Consider the following 25,491-nt stretch of genomic DNA (forward strand, 5'->3'; position numbering starts at 1 on the left):
TCTCCTCTTCAAATTTAGTCAAGTGGTTAAAGGCTGTGAGCAAGAGCAAGAATGCCATGGTCCTGATCCAGACTCACACACTGACGCACTGTTTCTCAAATAGGTCACTTAGATTCTTTGTCATTTACTCCTCAGTAAGACAGTGTTGAAGTTTTAAGAACTTATATCCATGAGAGGCCATCTCATACCACCAACTTCTAAGCAGTTAATGAGGAGTGCTGCTTTATAATTAATGGCCAGTATGGCCCACTGTCTTCAGAAAATGAATTTTTTCTGTGTATTTTGAGAACACTAAATGAAAAGTCCCTGTCCAGTGATGTATTTTGGCACAGGCTTATCTTCCAGCACGTGAGTGATCCTATTGGCTTCTGCTGGGAATCCTGACTTGAACAAAATTCACTGTGGCTTATGTGTTTTATGGATTGGGTACTTAGCATACACTCTAGATTTCCAGTGAAATATCCTTATTCTTTCTATGGTGCTGCATTTTCTGTGCTGAATTCTTATGGGGTGGGAGAAGGCAAGAGAAGGCATGGCCTTTCAGGTGCTATAATGATAATAGTATTAAAGTCAGCTTAGTAAAGATACTGAAGATATTATAATTATAAATGTTGAGACATATAACTGTTCTGTATTTAAAATAAATAGTACTATTACAACTCAAGAAAGTTTAACAGCAAATGTATTATGCCCAAGAGTAGTACTGTCCTACGTCTGTCTATCTGTTGGAATAATCTCCAGGGAGATTTTGCCAACAGAAAAATAAATTGTGCTGACATAGTGAGACTGTAAATTTTAAGCCTAACTGTTTACAGATGACCAGTGCAGCCAGTGATTCTCAGAGAACATTAAGGTATCTGCCAGTATTTGGGGTATTTTATTACTTTTAAAAATACACTGGACAGCATTAGGAAATCAGATGCAGCTAAGTGATCCACCTAAATAAAATAATCAAGTTTCCTCTGAGTGTAATGCACGGACTAATCATGCAAAGTAGTATTTCAGATATTAGCTTTGGGGGTTTTTTTTTGTTTGTTTTTTAAAATGTATTTGATCCATTCATTACAGTCTGCCTGCTGGAAGTTTTAGTTATAAGCATTTTGAGGTGTAAGGGAGGGTATTACTGGCAGGAAGTTTAGCATAGCTTAGATACTTTGCCAGACTGGAAGCTTACTACACATCCCAGATTTCTAAGCAAACATCTTTCTGCATGTTTTTCCAAATTCTCTTGTATCTCTGCTGTTTATTTTATTTCTATTGTGGATATCTTTTGTTGTGGTTCCAAATCAGTAGGAAAAATGTGTCTAGTGTCCCCCCTCCCACCTTCCTGCATCCCTAAAACTGTGAGGGGGAGGGAAATCTGAGATCATGTTCAGGATCACCACATATTAGAATGTGCTGAACATCAGCACTGTTTGCCAGTGGTAAAGTCCAGAAGAGGTGCCCTTGGATCATCGCCCTTGGATCATCGCCCTTGGATCATTGCCCTTGCTTTCTTCTCAGCCTTGTGCTGGTGGCCAATGCACTTGGTGTTGCTTCCAGGAGTTGTTCATATTCCCATTGCCCCTCTCTCAGGCCCACCATGTGTGTTCCCAAACCTCTTCCACTTTGGATACCTCCCTGTCCTCTTTATAATCACCTACTTGTGCCAAAGACTGTTTGTGTGGCATAGCCCCAGTTGCACAGATTTTTCTCAGTGTCTGCAGATTTGTTCTTCTGTTGCTGAAGGGGTGTTGCTATTATCTTATTGCCCATGGTTACATTTCCCCTTCCAGCCTACATTAGACTGCCTGTCCTTCTTCTTAATCTCCTTCTTTTCTTCAACCAGAGGAGCTGTGAGTATTCCTGGTACCCTGGTATACTGATAGGGTGCTGATTGCACTGGAACAGTCAGGGAGATGCCAGGAAGCAGTGACTTGCAGTGGTTCAAGTGGACATGCCAGCCCTTTGACAGAAGGAGCATTACTTGGCCCATTGGTCACCCACAGCTTTAAAATTAATCATTATGATTACCAATTAGCAGTTATGTCTGTGTCCCTACCCCTCCTCCCTACCTTCTCAGAGAGGGCCACAATTAATACAAACCATCTGTTTTGTAAAGACCCAGAGCTGTCTTTGCAGAGTGTGGTACTGCATTCACAAAGCTGTAAAGAGGATCTTGAGATGTATCAGTAGAAAGAAGTTATGTTTTTCAGTGGCAGAGGACTGATGTAATAAGAGGGAACTGCACAGTTATACTAAAAGCTGCCATACTTGCCATAGTTAGGGAATTATCTGAAGGTGCAGCCACTAACAAACAGAACAATACTCGATCATTAAAAACTGGGGCTGATGCTGAGCAAGTAAAGGGGAGGGAAGGTGAAAACAGAATTCACAAAGGAAGTACAGGTTGATTTCAGGGGTGATCCTCTATGTGATGGGAACAGTTCTACCAGTTCTTCCGATGCATTTTTGCATAGTGGAGGAGCTGCGGAATAAAAGTAGGGACAGCCTTGAAGTTCGTGGCTGATTCCTGCTAGTTGGACTGGGAATTCAGTGTTAGACATCAATGGTTCAAGATGACCTTCTCACGCACACACACACGTTTTCCTGGCAGTATGAGGGAAGCAACAGCATGTGAATCAAGGCATTTCTTATGAAGAAGGCATCATTGGTCTTACCTGTAGATTTTTCCTTGTTTACTAGCAGTAGAGTGCCTTCAACCTAACCCACTTCTTTTTTTAGAGATTCCCTTGTATTTTGCTTTCTGGTATCTTACATTGTTACTATATTTTCTGTTACTGAAAATGCAACAGAAGAAGAGTTAACACTAATTCATTTAAACTGGAAATGTTAACATGATTTTTCTAAGTGGCTGAATCTAAATGAGGTAGCTTGAATTCCCTGGTGGCTTGTAGTTGGGTTTGTTTTCACAGAGGGTAATCTTATCTGGTGTTTCATGGTGCCAGCTGTTCACATGAGTCAGTAGGAATTCCTTCCTCACACCCATTTCTGCATCCCACATAATACTGGAGGATTTCACTTTCTTAAGAAGAATGAAGCTAAAGGGACTGCTGATACAAAAAAAATCCCATATATAAGATTTTTTAAATTCCCTTAATTTTTACAACTTTTGTGCAGAAAGAGTTTAAAAACTTATTTCTATCTTTCTGCCCAGAAATTTTTAATTAATCCCATTTATAAAAGATTAAATGTCTCTTAAAATCACTGGTATGAACAATTTATAATGAAAGTACTATATGCTTTGAAAGTAGCAATTCTGCTATTAATTCCAAAGTGTTACAGGAAATTGTAATTATTGGAATTTTGAAATTCCTTAGAAATTAAGCACATGTGATAGTGGCTTCTTGGTGTTCTTTCTGCAGACTTTCAGTTTCAGCAAGGTCAGTAAGTAAATAACCCAGAGCGCAAAGTGCTTAAGGCAGCTAAGGAATAAAGATATAAAAAGGAGCAGCACAAACTGGGGAGATGCGAGAGAGCTTGCAACCACAGTCTGGTAATGTCACAGCCTAATGGATGTATTTGTTACTGTGTATCTGTGGAGCCCCCTGACAGAGGTTGGAAGTTAGCCTGAAATCTCTGCCCCACGTGCTTTCTGTCACAGCAATTTGTATGCTCCTGCTGAAGGGAGACATTTTTTACTGTAAGTTAAGCTAGTCTTTGGTGGTCTCCTTCTTTCCCATGTGCTTTTTCAACAGCCTTTTCTTAACCTCACAATGTCATCTTTCGCGTGACTGGTACAACAACACAAATGTCATCACTTGTCCACTTTGAGAGACTGATGTGGAGCTAACTTGGCACAGGAGATGGGAATGCACTGGCATTTTTGCATGTCCTAAGCAATGTTTTCCTATCTCCAAGGGCACCAGCAAACAATGCGTTTTAAAGGGGGGGCCAAAAAGTCCTTTGGTGATGCCAGAAAATCTGATGGCAATTTGTCCACTCTTCCTGGGTAGGTGCTGGAGGGCTGGTGTGGAGATCTGGCAGGCTTCCTTAATCCCTTGGTTCTCAGCCTGTTGGCTTCATCAGTGGGTACCCTGGCCTGGAGACCGTGTGAGCCCGGGTGTGTTTTCTCTTCCAAGGCTCTTATCTTCCTACAGCTGTAGCTAACCTATCCAATCTGTAATGACGGTTTTCATTACGGCTCCTCAGTGCAGCTGTGAGGTGGGTCAGTAATTTCCTCCACCACCACTCCCCTGGCCTTTTCCTTCCTTTCCCTGGACATGCGGTTTGTCATCTGCTTGCACAGAGCCTCCTTGTGCGGGGCTGTGGCTTCCTGTACTAAATCTGATCCAAATTTGTGCTGTGAGATATTCCCTCCCCCTTGAAGGGTGGCAAGGAGGAAAATAATTCAAGAGTGAATAGGTGTTGGCTGTGATCTTTACATGTGCTGGCAGCAGATCTCACAACTTGTATTAGCTGCACAAGTTGAACAGATGGAACAAATTGACAAAATCGTGTTCACTCACGCTGTGCTCGAAGAGCAGCTGAGTTGCTGTTTGAAGTTGAAAGTTTGAGTGTGGTTTTTTTTACCCCTTGTAGTGGAATTTCTGGTTATATCATAGAAGCTATTGCCTCAGTGCTCTGCAGTAGCCCAGAACAGTTAATGAGAGCGGTGTGTGTCCTCCAGCATGCTCAGCCAGGGCTTTGGTGAGGCAGAGGGGGAGTACAGAGAGTGTTTCCTTTCTAGGTAACGACCTGAAATGCCTCCTCTAGTTTTAAGTCCATGGTAGAAGGGAAAGTTGGATCAGGGCTGAACTCCACCCTCTTCTGTTTTATCACGATCCAGGACAGGGCAAGACTTCGACTTTGTTCTTGAGGATGGTGTCTATGAAAGAAGTGATGAATTCAAATATACTTACAGAGTTTTGAGTGCCCTGATTCTGGAACTGTGGTTCACAAAGAAAACCACTTTTTGTTCTAGACAACCTTAGTTCTTCCCCACATACCTTTTCAGCAGAGTGATAGGTTGCTTTCAAAGGGTGCAGAACCAGAAGGTCCTAATCCCATCCAAGATGTCCTTAGGAAGCTGATTAACACCTTGTGTATGCAGCTTGCTAGCTAAGGTCTGCTGGTCTGCACAACATGGAAAGACACTTAACATTATTTTTCTAAGTAACTGCATCTAAATGAGATTAAATTTTCTTGCTGAAATTTGCTTGTAAGAGTGACATCTTATCTGCATATTCTCTCTTCTCCTTGCCTCGCTTAATTCTTCAGGACTTCAGGATGCATTTGACAGCGACTGGGAAACCGGGAAGATCACTTACAACAATTACAAAAATGGATCTGATGATGCTGTTTTGGCTTACAAACTCCTAGTACAAACAGGGAACCAAGCAAAACCCATTGACATCAGCCAGGTACTGTATCAGAGCCTATACTGGTTTATGTAGGAATACACAAATCACCAGGAATTGGAGGAGATACAAGGAACATGTTGTAGCCTCTTTTTTCATCTTGATAATTGAATGCCGAAGTTACACCTTAATGCATGGCCTCACTGACTTTGCTGAAGCTACTTGCTAGCTGCTGTCTGACCTGTGTTGCAAAATGTTCAGATCCACACTGGGAATATCTACCTTTGATTATTACTGGTTGATGTGTGTTCAGTGCTGGTCCTGTGTCAGATACACTTGGTTTCTACTGAAATGGTTGTTAAAAATGCTTTGCTGCATCCATAGGTAGACTGAGCACAGTAGATGGAGTCTGGTCCTGTGCCAAAATTAGCCTCTTTGCCCGAAGTGGCATTGTTCCTGATTTGAACCAGATTGCCTTTATAGGGCTGACCTTTGTTCAGCCTTCAGCTGTGGTTTTGAATCTAGCATTTGCAGTTGTTTTGCTAGTTCCTACTAATTTATGCCAAACATAACATTTTAAAAAAAATGTCGATGAATGATAGTGGAAGGGGACTGAAGTCATTACATGCTGGATCACATTTTTGTGCCATCATCACTAAATATAGCTATACCGTTGCAGAACTAAGAATGGCACTTGTTTGAGATGCCTAAATAAAGTATGTCTAAGATTCTTTTGCAAGGTTATCATAGCATATGACTTGAAGTTGCTCCATCCTTTTGGAATCACATTAGGTTTGACACCCTACATTAAAAACCTCTAAGAACAAATTCTGCAATAACCTGACTTCCCCTCTTCTAGAGTCATCATTGACTCGCTGTTCTTTCAGGCAGAAAAACGTCTTTCTAATGAGCTTCTTGGCAGATCTGCTTATCGTCTTTCTTTTTTTCCTGGCATTAAAGGTGACAGATTTACAGAGTACATTGTTCAAAGTTACAATGGTGTGTAAAACACAGTGCTGTATAGCAACATGCTGTCCGGTCTGAATGAAGCTTCAGCTATGAATTAAGTAAAGAAAGGGAGCTGAAGAAAAAACCCTCAGTGAGATTTTATTTAGCAAAGTGTACCAGGTACACTGTGGAACAAATGCGATTGGACTGCAGCTGCTGATATAATTTCCTGTGCCTGGGAGGGAGAAAAGTGCCGTGCACCCAGAGGGGCTGAGTGCTGTACTGTGCCATTCCAGAGACAGCTTGAAGACATACAGTTGTTGCATATCCTGTGGACTAATTGAATCCAGATCCCTGGAATCCAGTTGTTGTTTTTTTTTTAAACTGCTGTCACTGTTGTTTTTCATTTCATTAAAAAGACCTGAAACTGGAGCTGAGCCAGAATTTTAAATAAATAAAACAAAAAACCCCAGTAATACTTTTCACCCACAGAGTCCTCTGTCAGAGCTCTAGCTGTTCAGGATTTTGCTAGAGAACCTAGAAATGTACCACTGCTGCTTACCCCACAGATGCTTTTTGGCCACAGTGACCCAAATAACACAGAGCACTCATCTGCTTTTTTGAGGTTGGGCATTTTCTGAATACATAGGTCATAGGAGGCAAGTGTTAGCAAAATCTATACAGATGTTGTTTTATTTTTATAGCTCTCCTCCATTTACTGGGTGGCATTTCCTTCAGTGCTAACAGCAGAGGTTAACTGCACACAGACGTGTATAGGGACTCCTGCCAGGTTTTCTTCCCCTGATTTTAAATATGTTTCTCCAACTTGGTTGTTTTTCACTTTTGACTGCAAGGCCTTTAGAATTGGATTTAATTGGTTTAGTCTATTCTGGAACTGTCTGCTGATTTAGCGGTTATTGTAAATATTATATGAGCACTAACTTATAAGTAACCACTTTCTACTGTCACTGTAGTTTAGGGTTTTTTTCATTGTCACATAGTTTACTGATAAGTCACTTCAAGTGAAGATTCATACACTTTTGCTTTTCCTCTCCTGTATGTGTGTTGCATCTCCAGGCCGTTTGCTGAAAGCTTTACAGCAAGAGCCCATAAGCAAAACCTGTTCTGAAAAGCTTCTAATTTTTTCCATTTTGCAGCTGACTAAACAGCGCCTGGTGGATGTGGATGGAATCATTAATCCAAATGCTTTCTACATCTACCTGACGGCCTGGGTTAGCAATGACCCTGTGGCCTATGCTGCCTCACAAGCCAACATCCGGCCTCATCGCCCCGAGTGGGTCCATGACAAAGCAGACTACATGCCTGAGACAAGGCTGAGGAGTGAGTAGCATTTCATCTTCATACCTTGCAGTAAACCCCACACTCCTTCCTTCAGGACCCAGTGAAGATGTAGTTGGCTGATGCTGCACAAGGCTCAGAGGTGTAACCAGGACAGTATATTGTGTTCCTCTGTAGTCTTAGGAGAGCTGTGCACTACTGGAAATGTGACACCAATGCAGGGGTTTTATCATGTTCCAAAATGAATTGTGTAACAGTTTAAAGCTCTAAAAACTTAACAGTAAGCATTGCTTATTCCTGTCACCTGGTAGTTCTGTCTGTGCAAGAAGCATGGAAATTGCATGAAATTCCTGTCTAGGTAATTCTGAAATTTCATTACTGAGATTATGTTTATTCTCGTTTCTTAATACATAAGGGATTTTTATCAAGTTAGCTCATATGCTAAGCTACTGACAGCGATACAGTAGAAGAGCTACTTAAGAAGGGGAGCAGTCACATCTGTGTTGCTCACTGTTTTCCTGTGTACTGATGCCAGTTGGCTTTGCTTTGCTTCAGCTTTCAATTTCTCAGGAGGACTGCTAGTTGGACACCAGAGTGTAAGGGAAGAGGGCACACAGGGAAGGACTGGAGCACTTGGAAATGTGATTGGGTAACTAGCTAGCTGTGCTTCAGTCTGTCTGAACCCTAGAGCTTTGTGGCAGTCAGCCAAGTCTTGTCTTAATGAAAATTTATAGTTGAGATTATAATAAGGCAAATCATGTTTAGCAAGTCATCTGGATGACCCTGCAGGGTCTGGAACACACAACGTCAGTAACAAAATGCTTGTTGTGGAAGATTTTTTTTTTCTTCTCACACAGTAGACTTTAGCATTACATTCAAAAAGAATTATGAAGAGTGTTGGTTTGCCAGATTATTAAAGGATAAAGTTTATGTATTTCCCCACTATACCATTATTTACATATTATTTTGTTGCCCCATAGTTTAGAAATTTGGACTTTCAAAATATTCAATAGAATATTCAGTAGAAATCCTAAAAAACAGTTAGCCTGATTAAACATAATTTTTCTCTGCTTTTGTGTCAGTGGACCTCATTTAGTGTCAGGGAAATCGCATTTGATTTTGAAGGAAGTGCACTTGCATAAAAGAAGAGTGTTTGGATAAAATGTTTAAGTTGATATTGCAGTTAGGGACTCTTGGCCAGTTATTCAGTAAAAAAACACTGTAACCCTTAGGATTAAATATGTGTACTGAAGTATATCTGCTAAATTAGATATACTTGTTTGGGGACTTGCTGTTTACTGTGTTCATCCCATTTCATTGTATGATAAAATATAGTAATCTCTTATCCTGCCTCAGCTTCCAATTTATTGATGAGTTTTTGAAATATCAGTTGTTCCAAATCAGTAAAATTTAAATTCAACACCTTTAAGCATTTTGTTGTGGAGTCCACAGTGTTTTGTTAATCATGCTATCTGTGTATCTTCTTTCCAAACACAAATTCTAACACAGTTTTGCTTTTCCTAGTTCCAGCAGCTGAGCCCATAGAATATGTTCAGTTTCCCTTCTACCTCAATGGATTGCGTGACACTGCTGACTTTGTGGAGGCTATCGAGAAAGTGAGAGCTATCTGCAGTAACTACACCAGCTTGGGGATCTCCAGTTACCCAAATGGTTACCCGTTTCTGTTCTGGGAGCAGTACATTGGGCTCCGTCACTGGCTGCTCTTATCCATTAGTGTGGTTTTGGCTTGCACGTTTCTGGTGTGTGCCCTCTTCCTTCTAAACCCCTGGACGGCTGGGATCATTGTAAGTTTATTATAAGGGTCTTTGTTGAAGTCAAATTCCTTTCAGCATAGCTCTTGCTGTAGTCGGGAAGGTTTTGTTTATGTCTGGGCCTTTGGTGGAGTATGTATATTGCATCACTCATTATATATTTATTCAACTTGAGGGGGCAGGGTTCATGCTAAAGGTACAAACCTTAATAACCTTAATCCTTTAGCCACCTTTTTTGCAGCTTTAAAGGTTTCTTAGAAATGTATGTAAACTTTTGCCCTTTCTCAGATGCACAGTAACATGAGAAATAGGCATGGAGGAAAATTAAGACCTTCATTAAACATTAAAATTATTTCTGAATATTTATTCCTTCTCCCTTTTATGAGACAGTTATTTTTCAAGACAGTTGCTTGTGACTAACTTGCCTGTAAATTTTCACTCTGATTTCTGAATGCAGTCTTTCTGGAAAAACTGAAGTGGTTAGGTTGTATGGTACACACCGGGGAAAGAGCGTAACTGAGCTATTGAGGAGGAAGTGCCATAAAATTATAAACTGAAGAGAATACTCTTCCACGGTTTCTGCAAGGCACCATAAGCTTCTCAGTAAACATTCAAGTTAAATTGAATGATGATGTTCCTATATTTAAATTCCATAAACTATCACATAATTTATAAAATACCTGAAATAGAAAAGTATAAAACAGTTACTAGTTTTTGTAATGTACATTTTTGTGACATGTATGTTAAAAGGTAAATGTTTAGTCTAGAATATTATTCATAGCACTTAATCAAGCAATTTATGTTATTACTCTTGATTCATTAGCTTATAAAATCATTTATTGTAGTGCATACTTTTTCCCTTGGAAAAGGCGCTTTATGAGACATACTTTTATGAGTATGTCTATCTTTTTTTTCCTGCATGGCTTTAGCAACTTTTAAAGTTGATTCTACAGATTTCCTCCCCTCCCTTTTCCTCAGCTTTCTTTACAAGGTAGATGAAAGAAAAATAAAAGCTTTTTCTCAGATTTAACTACTCACCTTGTCCATGTCAATCCCCAAAAGTATCTTAAAAGCTTAAGAGACCCTCTGTAACTTGAGACTCATCAGCTGATAATGGCATTCACTTTCTTCTGGGCTTCAAACCTACACAAAATTTAACCTCACTTAGATTTGCAGTCCTACAAAAAGAAGTCCAATACATGTAGTTGAATGTTGTTTTTTCTGGAAGGATTGTCCAATAAACAGGTGAAAATGAGAAAAAAAATGTTTTTGGGGGTATCCATAATAAGGAATAATAAGCTGTTTTTTGGATCACTGATAAGTTGTAACCAGTGAAAAATAGATGGTTAGTCTGTCAACTGGTTCTTGGGAGTTTAAACAGTCTTTTGAGCAAGTCATTGCTATTGTGCACAATGAACAAGGAAAAGCATCTTGCCTTTCGGAAGGCATCCTGTTGGATGGCTTTGAGGAGTGTGTTTTATAGCAGCCATATTATTTTGAAAAGTCTTTCTCGTCATGTGTCTGGAGTGTAAGAAGTTACTAACAACTGTTTTAAATCATCTAGGTGGTGGTGCTGGCTCTGATGACTGTGGAGTTGTTTGGCATGATGGGTCTCATTGGAATAAAGCTGAGTGCAGTGCCTGTGGTTATCCTGATTGCTTCTGTTGGCATTGGAGTGGAATTCACTGTTCATGTTGCTTTGGTATGTAAAATCAGGAAGCATTTTCAAAACAATTTAAAATAAAATGTTGGCTGTGCTAGGATAACAAATAATTATTTAGTCTCTTAAGTGAGTGACATGATTCTCGGAAAGAAATTGGTTGCAAAATTTTGTGTAGGATTCAGATTGTCTTGATAGAGCAGAGTTGAACTCAATGAGGTAGTTCTTCACTATTGAGTTAGTCTCCCAAGACATAAGAGGGGATGCAATATACCTGTGAAAAACTAGTTATTTTTTAATGTTGCAAATATACAGGCAGAGCAGAGCAGAGTAATGCACCTTACTTCAGTCCAGACTCTCCTGTCCCTTGACTACAGTTGCCTTAGTGCTTTGTAGCTGTTTTTCCCTCTTGTGTGTAGATTCTGTATCTTGTGGAAGAGAAACCTTTAAAGAAGATTTTGAAAACTACATGTAGTGTTATTTGATCTCTCTGGACCACTGAAACTTGAATGTATTTGGATTAATTTTCCACTTGAAAAATCTGCACCCTCTTTTCAGAACCCATCAGCTATTAAAAATGGGCACAAACATGTAGTCTATAGGAAAATAGTTCGACCATGTGATAAGGAGGAGCCTGGGGGAAGTATGTTTTAAATAAAGTTTTTCAACATTTTCAAGGTTAAGTGATCAAATCTAGAGTTCATCTAGTTACCCCTCTTAGTCACCCTGATGTGCAAAAATGCACAGAAACAGCAGCCCATTTGTAAGGGGGCAGTTTTGAGTGTTCAAGGTACACAAAACTCTTGCTTTATTTGGTGACAAAGAACAGAGTAAAGCTATTTTATTATTTACATTTGACAATATCAGTGCTGATCTTTCCAACATTTTGCACACTTAAGAGTTTGGGCACATAAAGGTGTCAGAATGGAAAGACTAATTTTAGAAAAATCATAGGAGGAGTATGGTAAGATTAAAGAGGAGTGGTGACATCTGTTTTTTTCTCCCTCCTGTTGTAAATTGTTAGGCTTTTGGAGGTAAAGCTGTTTGCTAGGGCTTGCAGAGGTTTGGGAAGTGCCAGAAACTAATGATGTATGAAAGGATGAAAGAAATGTCAGTTTCTTAGAACTGAAGATTTGAAGCAGGAAAACTGGAATAAAAGAGACAGAATATTTCGTTGTTTCTAAATGGGAAGAAACTAATGTAATTTAGAGGACAAATATATATAATAATATCTACACAAATGTAGGCTTTAGGTAAAAGAATGCCTACTGTACTTCAGTTGCAGTACTTTCCTGCAGAAATGACCTCTACAGAACGTCCTGCATGTAAACCGTCAAACAAGTATTATATAAGCAAAAAAAGGCAATGCTGGAATTATTGATACATAACTTAATTGTGCTCATTTAAGAGTGATTCAAAATCTGCTTGTGGCTTGGTTCTCTGCTGTCGTTTATGAACTATGACCTCATTTTTTTTTAATTCTGCAAATAAATTCTGACTCCATAGTAGACTCTTGCACTATCTATCCTTTAATTGCACATATATATGTGTGTATATTCTGAATCAGATCCATCCATGTGAGTCTCACTGACATCTGCCTTTACCCTGAGGGTTATTCTTTATCCATTTATGTATATGGTTATTTAAAATGTCCTAGTAACATTAATTTTCCACATACATCTTTTAATCCAATACTGAAGATCAGTAATTCATGGTTTGGCTACATACAGAAAAGAGGATTAGGAATCCCACTCCACATGTACCCATTTTTGGTCTGCTTGTCGCCCAGATAACTTTTTAATATGTTGCCTGATTTCACCCCAAATATGTCAGATAAGTGAAAATAAGCCACTGAGAAAGAGAGGCTTATATTCCATGACCAGGAACAAGATAGATGCTTGAGCTCATACCTCAGTAGGCAAGAGAGAAGATAGAGCCCTTACAAATCACAGGAAGAAAAATCAGCCAGATTCTTTTCTTCTTAAATCACTAAGTCATACACAGAGAAGAAAAATTCAGCAGAGTGTTCACAATACAGCTTGTTCACTAAGGAGTTGGAGAAAGACATTTCACGAGTCATCTTATTGCTCAGGCACAACCATATTCAGCACTATTTATTGCTAAGGAAACTTTATATTGTTGCACAAACATCTATTTTGAGTGAAATAGAAGTGTCATAGAGGATGTAGCCCCACAAAAGGGAGAGGAGTAGCCCTGTAATTTTGACCCCTGAAGTGCTTTCACCCTGAAATTAATTCTTTGCAAGTAGAAATAAGCAGAACTGGAGACAAAAGCCTACTGATGCAAGCAGGGCATTTTTCCCAAAATTAGTACTGTGGTCTGACTCTGTAATCAGTGCTTACTCTGGCTGTGTGACTTCAGCAGCAGGTACATGGTATGAATGCAGAATCAGGCCTTTTTGTAAAGGTTTACCAGCTGTAGAAGGTACTTTCATAAACTGTGGTTTGAAGTAGTTAACTTGTGAAAACCCTGCATGCTATGAAAGAGGTGGTTTGGAAGGCTGTATGCATCTGTCTAAGGAAATTGATTTCATTATTTTACAGGCATTTTTAACTGCCATAGGAGACAGGAGCCATAGGGCTGTCCTTGCATTGGAACACATGTTTGCACCAGTGCTGGATGGGGCTGTGTCTACTCTGTTGGGGGTACTAATGCTCGCAGGATCAGAGTTTGATTTCATTGTCAGGTAAAGCATTTTTGTGTGTCTTGTCTTTAAAAAAAAAAAAATTAGCATGCTTTTAATTTTTAGTCACTTCAGTGTATCCGTCATTTTATTACTATGCATGGTGTGTCAAGCGTGCTTACATCATGGTCCTGCTTTCCTTCTGTTTTATTAACTCCTTGTTACATGCTAGACACTGTGCTGTTTCCATTGCTGGTATTAAAATCCATTCCAGGAAAATCTGACACCCATGAAAGAACACAAAGTTGGCCCTCTCTAGCAAAGCTGTCTAATTCTGGGTTTGAGTCAGTTCAGACCATCTGGTATAGTCGAGTATCAGCTGGGTGTCACCTTTAACCTCTAGGTCCTCCACGCACCTTGTATGCACAACAATTTGTGTGCAAAGAACACATGAACCCACAAACATGCTGCAACTGTGCTGCAAGAGACTCTACAGGCATTCCTCCTCCTATCGTTATATGGGGTTTATAGTGATATATAACAGGAAGGGGAAAAAAAGTCCTGTTTGGGAGCTGGGGAACCATAAGTACGAGCACAGAACTTCATATTAAAATTTCGTGAAGCAAAGCCTGAAGGCCCTTCTGTTTAGAACTACGGGCAGACTGTTTCTTTTGAATTTAATTAAGAATGTGAATTTGTCAAGTATGAGAGGAAAGCAAGTTTCTCATTCAGGGTAACTTGAGAAGTGCAATGAAACAGATCCTATTCTATTCCAAACAACCTGTGGAGCTCTGCAAAATGGCTAATCTTAGAAGTAACACTGGTTCTTTGTGGCAAACTAGAGCGTGAAAAAAAAATATAATCCAAGTCCTAAAATGGAACTGAGGTAGAACTGGGCCAAATAAAAATGCCCTGAAAGATGACTTAATGACTTAGGTGGACATAAGCTGGATGGATGACTAGACTTAGCTAACATCCATTTGACAACAAGAACAACAAAATGTCAGGGGCAGGAACTGAGAAAATGGCTGCTAAATCTCATCAAGATGTTTTGTTTATGTATGTAAGAGATGTGAAGAAAGCTGGCAGTTCACAGCGAGACCTCATGAAATCTACATGAGGATTATTACTATACAATTATTTCATGTCCTGAAATAGAATTTGTGGGTTTTTTCCCAAGTCAGTATTTTTTACTTTATTGGTTTTGAAGAAATAAAGTTGAATTATTCTTCTAGGACCTGATCTCATAAGGGTTGAAACACTTTGACATATAGGTTACATATAAATTTAACCAAAATTTATAGGGGTACATTTGGCATGCCACTTAGCTACTTAAGAGATGAGATTTTGGCAAGCATATTTTTATGTCATAGCAAATAGAAGATTGTAGCAGCCCTTCGCACCAAATTTGGATTGGATGTTCTCTCAGTTTATAAAACGAGCCTTTCAACTTTTCAACTTATGTTATTTTACTTTTTTTGGCCATCAGTTTCTCATTTCCTAGCACAATCTGACTTTAGTTTGCCTTGTTTAAAAAATAATATAAAATAAACTATGGGAGCCTGAGCATTGTTATAGCGGGTGAAGAAGATCCCAAACTTCCGGAACACGATAGATTAGTCTAACAGTGTGGAAGATTAAGTAAATTAACAGACATTGTATACACCAAGTGGTCAGAGCTATAATCCTCCTGTTTATCCTAGGGTTAGATTGATGAGATGCAAATGTTTTTAATGCCTGTTGTTGATCTCTGTCCCAGTATAAAGCTCTGGTGGTTTATGTTAGTAGAGCCGATTGGCTTGCTGATTTTTGCTAATGCAGATCAGAAATGCCCAAATGTTTACAATAGCAGGATACTTGTAGTTTTACAGAAGTCTGATATATTTGATCAGATGTGGAAATGGGGAGGCATTAAAGTTTGTTGCCAGCTAGACAATGCAATCAGCAGACCCATTAGTAGCAAACTTGCCCTCCGTTCTCCTCCTTTGCCTTCTCCTCCAGGAATCAACCAAGACTGAGTCCTTGAAATCATTAATTATAAGGCAGCCTTAAGTTTAATCTGAGCCCCAGCTGTGCCGAATACCAACTAGCAGGGCTTTCCTTATGCTGACAGGTTTACCTTGGTATTCATGAAGGATCGCAGACCTTAGCCCTCGGTGGTGGGAAAGGACAACCACTTGTGCACTTTCCTTCTCTTCCATAGTACTTCAGCCTTTATGTTTGAATTGGCTGACGCAAAACAAGAGTATTCAGAGATGCTAAATTGTTCAACAAAAGATTAGCCGGCAGTGCAGCTCTGCCATTGTGGAGTGCTCTTACCCAGTACAATGCTGAAGCTTGCTATAGAATGGGCAGCACTTTCTTTGCAGAAAGCAGGTTCTTGTGTTGTAAAAGGGTTGCAGTTGGAGCTGTTTGGTAAAACTGGAACTCACAGAATTCTAGGTGGAAAGTTGTGATTAATGAACAGCAAGGAAAACCCTTACCTGATACACTGGGGATTTAATTAGAGATTCTGCTGTAAGATGCAGAAGCATTTCACAGTGGATTAGCTGCTGGGAGAAGAGGGCTTCTTTTCCTTCTAGGCTAAATTGTTTAAATTCTACACCCTTCACTTCATTTGTTTGCTTCTGCTTGGTTTTCACTAATGGGGGCCCCTTTTCATTGTATTTGTGCTTTCAATCCATTCAGCTATTCACAGCACATTCCATATTTTTGTGTTTGTGAAACACATTCATAAATAACATTATACGTGCTTCCAGATTCCGGGAAATTAACAAATGTAATTTTTTTTCTTTCCTTTATCAACTAACACTTTGGGTTGTGGAATGTAGCTTCTCTAATTCAAAAGGTAAAAACCCCTATATCTGTATATGGAAAGTGATACAATTAGTACAAGAACAGTAATACTTTAGATTCAAATTAGTATATATATAATTACAACATCTGTAGGTGTATGTTGTAATCCTTTATTTCTAACAATATTTTTGCCTATTTTTTACCCCAACCACCTTAAAACCCTCCTTCAGGTATTTCTTTGCTGTTTTGGCAATCTTAACCATTCTGGGAGTTCTCAATGGATTGGTGCTGCTTCCTGTTCTTCTTTCATTCTTTGGACCATACCCTGAGGTCAGTAAAATGAATGCTGAATGAAAGAAATATTTCTACAACTGAGCCCCTGCCCCCAAATCACCCACCCCCCTTATTTAAAAATTCATTGTTTTTAAAATACCTTGGACTTTTTTAGTTAATAAGTTTCTTGCTCTAGATTGGTGGTTTGTTGTTTTTTTTTAATCCTTACTAGAGGTGCTGTTTATTATTTAGTTGATCTTCTACTTATATTTTCATAAGTATTTTTTTAATAAGTAATGTTTTAGAGGCTGCAATCAGCAAATGATACAAACATATTATTAGCTGTGCTTAAAAAAAGCATAATGAGCTATGCAAACTAGTTTGTAAATTAAGGATTTTCCCCAGTATTTTTCAATAGATGGTTTGTTTAGTGCACATAGAGTCCTCACTGCCTCTGTTGTTTTCCTCAAAATATTTAACTGAGCAGACCACCAGGAAGGCCTGTGTGTACCAACATACATCAGTGGTGGTCCACAGACCACACCTTGATAATGATGATCAGCCTGCCAGAAGGTCCCCCCTGTCCAATTGTTACACCCTGTGGTATGCTCTTGGCCCCAGCAACACTTTCGGTGGTGGAAGGCTCCACTTAGATGTTAATAACTTTACAGCTAAAAAGGAATAATAGATACTGAATTTGTAGTTGGGTGTTGATTTCATTATTACAGTTAACACAATTACTGCATTACATAGGGCTATCTTTACACATATCAGCAGAATCAGTGTGATATGCTTGCACGTCTATATATATGTATGTGTGGGTGAGAGAATACAGCACGAGGTGTGTAACCAGCACTAGTAATATTTCAAAAGTATTTATTTTTTTATTAGTAGTAAAACAGTTTTGATAACAGTATGTAATCTCTTACATTCCTAACAGTGAATATTACATGTCCCTTACTCAACCAATATACATGGGCTTATGTTGTTAGGACCTATGTTGCTGTTATGTATGTGTCCACCTCTCTATGCAAAAAGACATTGAACTGTACTATACGTACACATTTGAGGTGACTTTATTAAATCACCGATAAATGTATGCTGAAGGAAAAGTGAAGTCCACATATTATTTTTATAGGTGCAAGTTCCTGCATGCACACACATTCATGCACTTCCTAAGACAAAGACACCAAGAAGAATCTGTGTTATCCTGTTTAAATACATATCCACAGATAGAGATCATGTCTCTTTCTTTCATTATTTTTTTTCATTTCAGAATAAATATTAATCAGAAAACTGTCACTAAAGTTCTTGTGTCATGGGAAGGTGTATTTGGCAGAATAACGTTAATGTCAAGCACTGATGATGGAAAGGGTAATGCTAACTGAATGTTGCTGAATGTGTTATCAGGTTTCTCCAGCCAACGGACGAAATAGATTGCCCACACCATCTCCTGAGCCACCTCCAAGCGTAGTGAGGTTTGCACTGCCACCTGGGCATGCAAGTAATGCATCAGATTCCTCTGATTCAGAGTACAGCTCTCAAACTACAGTGTCTGGCATCAGTGAAGAAGTTCGTCAGTATGAGGCCACCCAAGGTCCCGGGGCACCAGTCCATCAAGTAATTGTGGAAGCCACTGAGAACCCTGTCTTTGCAAGATCCACTGTGAGTAGCTCACATACTGACAGGCAGTGTTTGGGTTTTTTAGTGTCAGAATTTGTAAGCAGGGAGTACAGTCTTTCCTCACCAGCTCCTTTTGAATAAAGTTGGGAGTAAAGTAATGGTATGAAAGTAGAGGTCTTTGGCATGCATAACTGCTGTTACATCATATTAGCACCAGCCACAAGAGAGAATTCTCAGTCTGTTTGATATACTCTTTGCAGAGAGAGAACAGGGAGAGATTAAAAGATCCAAACCTCTTCCTTGTGTATCACCATTTTATCCCACTCTGATAGCACATTTTTGGTAGAAATACCAATAGAGCTACAAGAAAATAGTATCAGGGTTGTACCAAATCTTGGGCTGGCTGCATCTTGCTACTGGCTTGGTATAACTGCATTTTCAAAGGAAAGTGAAAAAGCACTGTCTCTTACCCCTGCTGATGCTGCATGCTGAGCTGCAGTGCAGATCTGGTTTTGTTCAGCAGAGGCCTAGAAATAGGTACAAGCACAGCCACATTTGAAGTCAGTCACGGTTTATTGACTGATGTGGCCACTGTGCTTCATGCTTTTTACGGAAATCAGGAAACAGATTCCTACTCTCTATACAAACTCGTCTACTAACATCCTGCCTATGTACCCTGCATGGAACAGAACCTTTCCCAAATGCCTGCAGTTCTGCTTGTTGAATGAGTTAAGATCAAGTGCTTGTCACCCCTCCCTTTGAAAAGATGGACCATTATGTAGGAAGCTTACAATAATGTTTTCAGCTATCATCCTGCCTTTTTCTGAAGGTATGCTTTCAAGGTTTTAGTAACTTCAGACAAAAACTATCTGGAAAAAGCAACAGTTACCAGTCTCCATCAGTCTCCAGAGGGTAGATCCAAGTTAGATCCAAGACAGCGTTCTGAAGTGTTCTCTGCATAAAATATAAATAACCGTAGTGTTTGTTTGCTTTACTTTGTCAGAGGCATAACCACGTGTCTCTCTTTCAGGTGGTTCAGCCAGAGACAGGGCATCAGCCGAGTCCCAGATTACAGCCGAACCCGGAGCCCGGCATGCAGCCCGCCTGGCGTCAAGGCAGACAGGCCAAGCAGGAAGCCAAGGAAAAGCTGCGGCCACCTCCTTACCGCCCTCGCAGGGATGCTTTTGAAATTTCTGCTGAAGGGCATCCAGGACCTAGCAGTAGGGATCGCTCAGGCCACAGGGCTCAGTCTCATAGCATGAGGAGCCCGGCGTTCGGTGGGGCAGGACCAGCGTACTGCCAGCCCATCACCACTGTCACCGCCTCGGCTTCAGTGACTGTTGCTGTCCACCCCGTGGTGCACAGCCACAGCTCCCGGGGTGGGAGCTTTCCTACCTGTGAGGGATACCATGGAGCTGACCACGGGCCGTTTGAGGACCCCCATGTGCCTTTTAATGTGCGGTGTGAAAGAAGAAATTCTAAAATAGAAGTTATAGAACTGCAAGATGTTGAATGTGAGGAAAGGGTACCCAGCAACAGCTCACAGTAAGGTAGGTCTGTCTCCTGTGGATGCAAGCTTTGCCTCCACCAGGCAATGGTGTGATTTAAAGCAGGGAAAGAAGAAATCTTTGGTGCCTTTCTTTTAGTGAAGTTTACTTACTGGTCTGGTATCATCTTAAATCTGCTGATCACAAATATAGTGTTAGAAATCAGGTTGGATAACACAGTACTTTCCCAAACAGAAAAGTTGCAGTGGATTCAGACATGAACTATTTCTGAGGGCCTTGCATTGTGGGTTGGTACAGCATGGAGCCCTAGCTTACCAGATGAGGAGAATTAAGCAGAGGTGTTGTGTAACATTTCCAAAGCTGTGCAACTGCATTTACTGTTGACAGGTCCTATCTTCTGATCCCTGTCTCAGGCACATTCTATAACATCATGCAGAATGACACTGTCTATCTAGGAGAGTAAATGGACAGCTACCTTAAGAGCTGTTCTCTCTTGAATAAAATTGTTTCATGGAATTTGAAGTCCACAGTGAGGACTGAATCCCTCTGAAAGATGGGCTGAATGGTGCATTACTGAATGTCCCCTGTGCTTTGGCAGCATTCAAAGACTAACCCAGAGAATTCACATGCTCCAGGAGTCTGGGGGCCAGTCTCTCCCCAGCTAGGCACAGCTGCAGTGGCTATTGCAGACTTGCATAAGGTAGACCTGACCTAGCAGGACATTTAATGTGTTCCTGTGAAACAGCAGAATGCTCAAAAACTTGTGAGACTTAATTTTCCATTAATTTTATAGGTAATACTTTGAAGGGGAGAAACCAATTGAGTTTTTGCCCTTAAACCTTTTTAGGGCTTTTGCCTGAAAACCATATCCCTCTCAATTTTAACTCTGTTTTTCTCTCTTTTGGGGGAAAGAGGAAATTTTTAAAACGATACTTAGCTGTGGATCCCTTTTTTCTCTCTGCTTTGCAGAGCTCTTCAGTGTCAGACACTAGTTTGACCAGAACAAGCTACTCTTTTTTTTCTTGTAGAACTATTTTACTTGTACACACACGCATGCTCACGCACACACATGAAGAGTTTTGATGGAAAAGTTCTGATGACTCATGGTTGAATCACCTTCTGGTTTATAAAATGTCTCTTCATACATCCCAAAGTGCAGGTAGACATGAATGCCTTCAGCCACACAGTTCAGAAATGTCACAAGTAATAGTATCCTTAGAAAAAGGAAATACTTAGGCTTAGCTTTTTCAAGCAGAACTGCATGTTGTAATATGAGATTCTTAACTGCGTGCAGTATTCAGTGTAGCAGATCTCTCCCTGAAGTGTTCATTGTGTTTTACTGAATTTGTCTCAAGTATCTAAAAATGAGAAATCAGAAATCAAAGGATCTGCATTTTTTTAAACTGGCATCAGTATTTCTTTACTGGGAAATAAATGACTGAGATGAAAGCAGAGCTCACATTTTCTGATTGGTGATTATAGCCACAAGAACCATAAAATGAGCTTTGGATTAGCTTGATTTGTTCGTCAATTCTTGAACTTTAATTAATGTTTTTCTTCTGCCTTTATTTTTAAAGGGCAATAACTGAAGCAAAGAAGAGGCCAAAGATGGAAAGCTGTACTTCCAGAACTGCTCGAAGAACTGCTTGAAGGGGAGAACTTCTTGAAATTGTAGAAAAGGACATGCTGCATCAGAACAAGAGTTCACTGTTACTGTAACCTATTGTATTATTTTGTTAAATATTTCTGAAGTATTTAAAAGATGTACACATATGTAATATACAAAAGAACAATGTAAAGTAGTATAATCTGGAGTCATTTGCCTATGGGCAATAGAATGGGGACAATTTGTGTGCGCTTTGTACTTACTGTACATTGATTTCTGTGCCACAACTAAGCTTAATCTAGTTTTAAATTTCAGCATAAGTTGCTGCTGCTTAAATATTGTATAATTTACTTGTATAATTCTATGCAAATATTGCTTATGTAATAGGGTTCTTTTTTAAAAAGGTACATGTCTGTTTAAAATATTTTAAATTTGCGTATCACAACCCTGTGGTAGTATGAAACGTTACTGTTAACTTTCAAACACGCTATGCGTGATAATTTTTAAAATAAGCAGATATGAAGAAAAGCAAGTTAATCTGGGAGGTTTAAACAGATTTAGCTATGTGCAGGTTCTGTTTTGCTGTGTGTATCCATGTGTGCATCTGGAAGTGTGCATGGTTTTTTGTGTACGTTCCTGGTGTACTTTAGTTTCTCTTTACTGTATGGTAACTCTTAGTGGGCTTATAAACCCACTGATGCTGATGTGAGTCTGGGTTTCCCTGTTAGTACATGCTAGTGTTGGTGTTCACCAACATTTAGCATAGGCTGCCATCATCAAAGGCCTAACTAAAACAGAAGACAGGGCAGGGAGTTGAGGTTTGGGATTGCAGTTCAGTTTCCCACACTCTTAATGACTTGCTTCATGTAACTTTGGTCAAGTCACTTAACTGCCCCATGCCTCCATTTCTCATTCTGTAAAATGGGCATAATTACACTTACCTACCTCCCAGGAATGTTGTGAGGCTTAATTATGTAGTGCTTTGATTATTATTATTATTTTTTAAATTTTTTAATTTTATTTTATTTTATTTTGTTTTATTTTATTTTATTTTATTTTGCAAAAGGTGCCAGGTTAAGTGTAAACACTATAACCATTATTTTTCACTTCCAAAGGTGCTGTATATTGAGAGGTGCTGGTGGTTATAGAATTCCAATGAGCATATGCCTTATTTTGATACTGATACTGTTAACTATGAGTGGCATTAGAATGATAATTCTGGATAATTGAGCTGTTTGATGGTGAACTACAGCTCAGCTGTGTCCTCACAGCATTAAAAGCAGTATCTTTGGTCACCTTATTTTCATGGGAGGAAAGGGAGTTAATAGCAAGTGATATAAATCAAATGGAAGGATAAAAAAGATCTATTCTCACTTTTTAAATATAAATGGTTTTCTGATAGGTCCAGGACTGTAATGACACCCAAGGCCTGGGTTGTTACTTTCTCTATTGTTTTTTTTTTCCCTGCATTGGCACTTTTAATTAAAACAGCTAAACTGGGATCTCTTTGCGAAACTAATTTAGCTTTTTGTATATTATTTTTAAACTGAAGGGGATTGCTGCAGGTGAAGGGTCTGAAAAAAACATCACAATCTGTGTTCCAGTTGGATACACTTAAGAATGGAGAAGTTTAATTTAAAAAAATAGGCGTTTTCATTATCTCTGTTCTTCCTCTCTCTTTGTATTTTTTTTTTTTTTTTTTTCCCTTCTCCTAGCTTTCTTTTTTAGAGCAGGTAGATGTTCAGTCATATACTAAGAGCCAAACAACCACAACCAGTATTCAGTTTCTAAATGCAGCACTGGTGGGGATTTTCTTTGAGTATGATGCCTGAATAGCAGCAGCCGATTCTTTGATGGGTGTTGTTTTCCAGTGGCTTCAGGGAATCTATCTTTGCCGACAGACCTTGCCAGCATAACAAATGGGGATAATTAGAATGCACAGATTTCCATGCCTTTTTTTGCTCACTTGAAAACACTTTGATATGAGGCACTTGTTTACAGATCTCCAATGTGAACTCACTCTCCAAGAGCAGGTGGCGAGAGCCTGGTGTCATTCCCATGATGCGTAAGCTGCTGTTTCAGTGCACACTGAGGGTTAACGCCGCAACTGCCTGCTGGTCCAGTCCACTGTCTGGTGTGAAAACTGCTCGTGACAAAAAAGATGAGGGGCCCCCACTTGAGCACTAGCAGTGTAGTGACCTCGGATCATACAAGCTCTGCAACAAAACTGTATGATACTAATTGGGAGCTCCCTTCAGCTGCCGGGCATCCGTGTGCCCATGCCAGAGGTCGGCAGGGCTCCCTCCCGCTGACGCCGCTGCGGCGGCTGCCTCGCTCCCTGCACTGCCTGGGGATGGAGGGGGACAGCCTGGGACAGACACTCTGCCTCCCACCTGCCCCTCTCCGGGTCCTCTCCTGTGTGCTGGTGTGTGGCTGAGCTGTCTGCTGCTTTCTGCACAATGTAGACCCTCCTCTGATAGTCACATTGGCGAGGGGAGAACTCGGTAGCTGGCAACGTTTATTTTCTTTTGGTTTTGTTTTTTAACTTTTTTAATCGTAGGTGATATTTATATTTTTGTATAATAAGAATGTTTTCTTACAGTATTTGTCATGCCAGTTTATAACAAACAAGATGCAGGGATTTTATGTCTATTGGAAACACTATTACAGCTATGTTTTTACTGTTTAATGGATTTTTATTTGTATAGAGTGCTTACTAATGTTAAATAGGAAAGAGTATATAACATTTACATTAAGGACTCACCATAGCTTTTAGCATAAGGAGTTAAAAGGAAAAAATATTCGAACTGGGTCTCATTGCCTACTTGTTTTGGTAGGAGTGGGTTTGTGTCATTTCAATTACAAAGATAAAATTATGCCATATAATTTATTTATATGAAAATTTATTTTTGTAGTGTACATAGTAGCCATCAAGTCTTTTGACAGAAGTCTATTTTTAAAGAGTTTATATGTAATGATGATACCATTATGTTTTGGAACACTGCTGAGATATGATTACGGTGCACACTTCTCCTTGTAAAACCCCTGGCAGAAAAGAAAGTGTTTAACAGTGTTAAGAGAAAGCGAGTGTGAATATTCATACAATTCTGAGCTGTGTTTTAGTTACCGTTTGTGATCTAGTGTGGTTTTCAATTTAAACTTTCAATGGAAATTGTACAAACTCTCTTAAATATTAATGTTCAAACACTGATAGAAACTCTAACATGAATAAAAAATATTATAACTTATTGGTTACGGATTTGGTTGTTCCTAGAATGCTTCTTTATGTAGTACTGGTCAGCGGTGCAGGTACAGCCATGCTGTCCTCCTGATCTGGAGCATGAACTTGGGATGTTTCAGTAATCAAGATATTTGGGAGATTTAGATTTGCCCATGTTGGAGCGGGGGCCACTTCTAAAATCCTGTCAAAATTGTAATATGCTGGTGCTTGTCTGTTGATTCTGTTGCCCTTGTTATGTCTGAGACGATAGGTTTAGGACCAGATCATTACTTTCATTCTCACTTTGAACAAAGTATTTTATGTAGACTTCGAACTCCTGGCTAAAACAGTTTACGTCCAGGTTATTTCTGCTTAGAAATGAGAGCTAACTCTTCATCTTCTTCTGTCTCTGTGGTTGCTCCCTAAATTGGATTACATAAATAGTCTGATTTTCTCATTTTGTGGAGCAAAATAGTAAATAAATATGAATTCTGAAAACCTCAGCTCTTCGCTTGAAGAAGGGAGACTCTGGACAAAACTCATTCAGGAAGCTGTGCTGGCAACTTCAAGCCAGGGCACTGCTGAGGAAAGGAGGAGAGGCTACTGCAGGCAGCAGGGTCATGTTGTAAGGAGCAATATTTGCCCGAAGTCAGTAGCATCTTAAACCTTGGTGTGGTTTGTCCTGTGCAAGCATTTTCTGCTGGGCATTTGCCAAAGTGCCACAGAGACATCAGTCCTTTACTTTGTCCTATACCCTTTCATGATTTTTTCATGAGCCTTCTAAATTTCTCATAAACAAAAAGCTCAAACATGTCTCAGGATAATTTATAATTCAGCCTCCA

The 25,491-nt window shown here is 39.6% G+C and overlaps 1 protein-coding gene across 3 annotated transcripts in view; it reads left to right on the forward strand.

Annotated features, from left to right (window-relative positions):
- The window catches only part of PTCH1 (patched 1), a 66,143-nt gene extending 41,466 nt beyond the window's left edge, over positions 1-24,677 (forward strand). For 2 of the 3 annotated variants that reach the window (XM_071729990.1, XM_071729988.1), the window contains exons 15-23: positions 5,221-5,363; positions 7,406-7,589; positions 9,072-9,352; positions 10,884-11,021; positions 13,544-13,686; positions 16,650-16,749; positions 18,103-18,357; positions 19,346-19,865; positions 21,401-24,677. In XM_071729990.1, coding sequence (XP_071586091.1) covers positions 5,221-5,363; positions 7,406-7,589; positions 9,072-9,352; positions 10,884-11,021; positions 13,544-13,686; positions 16,650-16,749; positions 18,103-18,357; positions 19,346-19,864 — 1,763 coding nt within the window. In that variant the 3' untranslated portion in view covers position 19,865; positions 21,401-24,677. The remainder of the gene's footprint in view (positions 1-5,220; positions 5,364-7,405; positions 7,590-9,071; positions 9,353-10,883; positions 11,022-13,543; positions 13,687-16,649; positions 16,750-18,102; positions 18,358-19,345; positions 19,866-21,400) is intronic. The other variant, XM_071729991.1, reaches the window with a different exon arrangement.
- Positions 24,678-25,491: the final 814 nt, after the last annotated feature.

This window comes from Heliangelus exortis, chromosome Z (genome assembly GCF_036169615.1).
Source record: "Heliangelus exortis chromosome Z, bHelExo1.hap1, whole genome shotgun sequence".
Classification (NCBI taxonomy): domain Eukaryota; kingdom Metazoa; phylum Chordata; class Aves; order Apodiformes; family Trochilidae; genus Heliangelus; species Heliangelus exortis.